Source organism: Quercus suber, unplaced genomic scaffold (genome assembly GCF_002906115.3).
Source record: "Quercus suber isolate HL8 unplaced genomic scaffold, Cork oak 2.0 scaffold_99, whole genome shotgun sequence".
Taxonomy (NCBI): Eukaryota; Viridiplantae; Streptophyta; class Magnoliopsida; order Fagales; family Fagaceae; genus Quercus; species Quercus suber.
In genome coordinates, this window is record NW_027069564.1 from 1,006,650 (window position 1) to 1,012,064 (window position 5,415).

A 5,415-nucleotide genomic window follows, 5' to 3' on the forward strand; every position below is an offset into this window, starting at 1 on the left:
TGACATTAGGAATTCATAGAGACGAAATTCATCTCTAACTGTAGCATATTGCTGAGCATCCTTTGAGCATGCCCAAATTGGATCAGAAAGGTCAATTTGGTCCTAAATGAAGTGAAGCTGATCATAGTAGTCATTGATGGATTGCCCTGGTTCTTGTCGAAGTTGATGCAATTCAACTACTAACTGATATTTCATGGATCCATGAGTAGTGGAGTACCTTTTGGCCAACATATCCCATGCTGATTTTGCATCATCAAAGCTGCCCAACAGATTGGAGATTGAGGGAATGGAAGTATTCCGAATCCATGTGAGGATCATGTGGTTGTGACTATCCCATTCAATCATGCGACCAAGGAAGGCAGCATCTTCTTCACTTGCTCCCTTGACAGGAATGGTAATTGCACCAGTACAGTAATGCCAGAGCATGCAACCTTTAAGAAAACTACACATAGCTTGAGACCAAGATAAGTAATTCTTGTTCCCCTTCAATATAGTATTGATGGAGTGAGGAAGAAAAACATCCTTTTTATCCATTTAGAAACACAATATGCAAAAACAGACTGCAAAAATGAAATCTACGTGAAAAACTGGGTAAGGAGAACCTAGATTGCAAAAGTCAACCCTATAGAAAAGTCAACGTTCAAAGTCAACCCTTGGTCAAAGTCAACTCTGGTCAATGGTCAAGGTCAACGGTCCAGTCAACGATGACGTCAGCTACACATGGTGGGTGATGTCAGCAGAAGGGTGTATGATGACGTCAGCCTTAGGTGACGTGGCAGTATGACGTCACTAATGACGTCAGCAGGTCCTGAAGGTGGCGCATGAGGCATGTGGTTGAGGCGCGGCTTCTTTGGGTGGCAAGTGAGTGCGCGTGCAGGCTCCGATGCTTGCAAGACTTCCACGGTTGTGTAGATTGAGTCAAGTCGATCACTGTGGTACATGTAAAAAGGTTATCGGAGCAAGATGCACAGTGAAGGCGGTGATTGCAGTGGTCTGTGTGGTGCAGGACTCCTCAACGACGGTGGCTGCAGGCCCAGAACCCAAGGACAACGGCTGAGATATGTTAGAGGTTCAACAGTGAGTGGCTGCAGCAGCTTTTGTGACGGCGAAAGCGATAAGAGTGGAGTAACACCAGAAGAGACGAGGCTACTAAGAGAAAGGTCAAAGCAGTGGCTCTGATACCATGTTAGAAATACTGAATGATTGTATAGCATTTCATAATGGAGGAATATACATGCGATGCCTTTATATAGGAGGCATATGTGTGTGGTACAAGTAAGCATATGTGTGCGATACAAGTAAAGTGCAATACAAGTACAAGTGTGATATACAAGTAAAGTAGCTGGGCCTAAAGCCCATAACATAATATACATTAACAGTTCCATTATTTGCTGTTGTAATTTACCAAAAAAAAAAAAAAATCAGTATTTCCATTAAATTGAGAGAGAGAGAGAGAGAGAGAGAGCAACAAATATTCAAGTTGCTAAATTTGAACTAACAAGTTCATTCTTCATGTAAACTATAACTTCGGGTACGACTTTTCTCCTTCTCTATATATAACACAATATGCTGAAAAATATTACAAGCAAAGCAGCAATGATAGCCGTGCCAATCCATATCCACTTCTTTGTTCCTACATTTGATCATAAGTAACTGTATTAATAGTCATCATATGAGATTTATTTATTTTTTTCTTTTTCTTTTTTGCTCAAAATTATATATTGCATATCAAGAATCTACAAATAGTCAGAAGTGAGATTTTCATGTTTTGTGTAAGAGCCACTTATAGAGGGTTAATAAGTTTGGTGCACCTTGAGAGGCCTAATTATCTCCAAAGATGCAAGTCGGCCTAATCCTTGAAAGTTCAATAACATTTAAAAAATCATGCTTTGAAAACGCGGCTATAGGAAAACCCAATGTCAGGGTCTCTAGCCGCATTTAAAAAACTGCAGCTCTGCAGCTGTGTTTTATACCCTTATAGCCGCGTTTTTACATACCCACAGATGGGGGACCTATAGTTTTGTTTTGTTTAAAACATGGCTATAGGCCTGGTTTGGGCTGCATTTTCTACAAAACGCAGCTATAGGTCCCACATCTGTGGGTGTTTAAAAACGCAGCTATAGGGCGTAGAAAACGCAGTTATAGACCCGGTTTATGCTGTGTTTTTAAAAACACAACTCTAGGTCTCATAGGGGGCTATAGTCGCACAGAATAGGCTGTGTTTGGAAACGCGACCTATGGAAAACGTAGCTATAGCCTATAGCTGCGTTTTCCAAATGCGACTATAGCCCTCTTTTTTTGTAGTGGAGATATTCATCCTTGTAACCCAACTAGGTGGGTAGACTAAGAGAGAGAGGTGGGTGGGCCAGTGTAGCTTGAATTAATGGTGTACTTATTGCTAATGTCAAAGTCGTTGGGACTTGTCATGTTTTGTGAGATATACACTAAGTGACTCGACTTGCACTAGAGTATGCATGTATCTTAGACTTTGAATCAATAAAATATTATAAAAGAAAGTTCTCATTCATTTACGTTGTTAATATAGAGAAGATAATAAAATATGGATGATGCTAACGAGTGCTCTTAGGGTATTGGTTAATAGTCCAGTTAAATCTGTTTGAAATTCAGTAGTTTTACATTGGATTAGGTTGCTAAAAGTTGTGAACAATATTTATTATTTTATTATTTTTTCAATAAAATGTTTTTATAAATAGCTCTTAAACTGATGCCATTAGGGTATTGGTTAACAATTCTCAAAGTTTAATTATAATGCCCAATTGTGCCTCAATTTTGTTGCTTCCTTCATAGAATTTTTCCAAAAAATTGTGGGTGGTTCAGGGCTCATTCTAGGATGTAAATAATTCAATAATTAAAAAAAAAAAAACTGTAGTATTTGTGGAAAAAGTGGGTCAATCTGAAATATTTGTTTTCTTTGCAAATTATTAGATAATCAATTAAATTTGGGGTCATGCTAATGAGTGCCCTTAGGGAACTCATTAATAATCCATTTCAAGAAAGTTTAGATACCACTTTTATGGGAAATGAAAAAAGTTGTCAAAATATTAATTATTTTTTTTTCATTCTTCATAAAAATTTTCTTTAAATAGATTATTAACGAGTGCCCTAAGGGCACTTGTTAGCATTTCCCTTAAATTAGTAGGATATTAATTTATTGATTCTCTAAACAAAAAGGGATATTAATTAATTAAATAACTGGAGAGACTTCAATGAAGAAAGGGATATCAATTAATTAAATAATTGGGGAGACTTCTATGAATAATAATAAAAAAAAAAAATTTACACTATGTTTGAAAATTTATAGATCAGCGACATAAAATAGAACGGAATATAAAATATTTTATCTATTTATTTGAGTATTTATAAACGAAATAAACGAACTAAAATAATATTTAAATCTACTAGTATACATATACTTTTTACTTGTCCTTACTCATAATTGGATTAAATTGATATTTTTATCTTCAATTCATTAAAATAATGATTTCTTTTCTTAATTTTTTGAAAATAAACATTTAGCTACGAATAGAATAGATTAGACATTGCAATTATTCAATTCATTCTCAAAAAAATTACAAATAACGAAATAGATGAAATATTTATTAAATGTTATTTTCATTATATTATTTTTCATTCATTTTTATATTCTACTAGCATGTAATCTCATGCATATGCATGGATACACTTAAAGATATACAATAAAATGCATGATATAATTTATATATATAATTTAAATTATATTGATAGTCATTTTTATGGTTTGTTAAATTCTTTTTTAAAAATTTGTAAGGATATTATTAAGTACAAAATGTAAATTGTCCATATTTTTTTAAAATTATTGTGAAGCACTTTTTTTTTAACGATTCATTTATTCTAGACTCTTTGATTTTTGTACTTAATAACTCACTTGAGTGAATATTTATTATGTGGTCTCACATTTGATTCTAAAATTAAGAAATAAAACTCTTTAAGAATAAATGATTTAGGACACTTGACACAAAATTGGAACAATAATTTGGAATTCTAATTTGAGTTTCTCTCAGTTTCACCTATTATTATATGGGTCATGCTAACGAGTGTCCTTAGGGCATTGGTTAACAATCCATTTTAGGAAAGTTTTGACACCACTTTTATGAGAAATGAAAAAAAAAACTATTAAAATATTAATTGCTTTTTTTCCTTTTCCCATAAAAACTATCTTTTCTTTTTTAAGGCAAACCAATTAATCATTCATTGCAATGTAAAGAATTATAATACAAAGCATCCGCCGCAAGCGGTAGAGTATCTTCAGTCCAAAATAAATCATTGATTAAATTCCTAGCATGTTTTGCTAATGTATGAGCAACCATGTTTCCACCTCTCTTTATCCAATTGATGGATAGGACCTGCATTCCTCTAAGATTGAACTTGATGTCTTCATAGATGTGGCCAAGTAGTGAGCTATTCTCTGTAGAAACAGATAGAGCCCGCATCACATTTAGGCAATCTCCTTCAATAATCACCGGAGAAAAGCCAACTTCCCTTGAGAATTCCACAGCTCTTTAGCAGGCCAACACCTCAGCCTCCTTACTGCTATTCACATAAGGACCCTTAACTGACATACCCGCCGTAACCTCGCCTGAAGAGTTTCTGACTATAGCACCAAAACCCGAGCAATGTTGGTTAGAAAATACAGCAGCATCAAACTTCAGTTTGAACTCCTCCGCTAGTGGAGCACGCCAAATACAACTACCAGAACTCTCATTTGAAGGAGTAAAAACCATCTGTGCATTCCTATACTCATCAAGAAATTCTTCAGCCCTTTTGTTCAGCCAACCCGGTTCCCTCAAATGTCCACCATGTATCACGGCATTCCGTTGGTTCAATATCTGCCACGCCTGCACTAGAAAAAGTTCCAGTTCTTCCTTCTGTAATCTGTCCATCAAGGACTCAAATAAATCCCTGAAATCATGGCAGCATGTGGACCAATTCTGCAGTGAAGTAATACTCCCAACCGACACATCTTGCGTAGCTCCACAGTCCCACACGGCATGTAATGGAGTTTCAGCAAATCTCTTACAACAATGGCACATAACATCATCTAATATTTTACACTTTGCAAGGTTATGGATTATTAACCAATACTCTAAGAGCATTCGTTAGCATTTCCCTTATTATATATATATATATATAGACTTTTTCCTTTAAAAAATATATTTTCTACTTAAATGGGCTATTAATTATGATACCAATTACATGTGTTTTTTTTCCTTCTTTCCTAAATTGTTCAATGTGGCGAACTACAAGTGATACCACTATGATTTTGACTTTGAATTATGTGTCATACTTCAATTCCAAGAAATTTTGGAATTTTCAAATTAGCGATGTTTTAAAAATGCCTATTTTTTTTTTTTTTTT

The 5,415-nt window shown here is 34.8% G+C and overlaps 1 protein-coding gene across 1 annotated transcript; it reads right to left on the bottom strand.

Annotated features, from left to right (window-relative positions):
* Nucleotides 1-4,559: 4,559 nt before the first annotated feature.
* Nucleotides 4,560-5,153, bottom strand: LOC112006047 (uncharacterized). The gene has a single exon (XM_024038350.1). It carries the CDS (start codon nucleotides 5,151-5,153, stop codon nucleotides 4,560-4,562), a length of 594 nt encoding a protein of 197 aa, XP_023894118.1.
* Nucleotides 5,154-5,415: the final 262 nt, after the last annotated feature.

What these genes read in the sequence shown, in the direction of transcription:
- LOC112006047 (XM_024038350.1), bottom strand. Translation starts at nt 5,153, where the DNA reads ATGCTCTTAGAGTATTGGTTAATAATCCATAACCTTGCAAAGTGTAAA.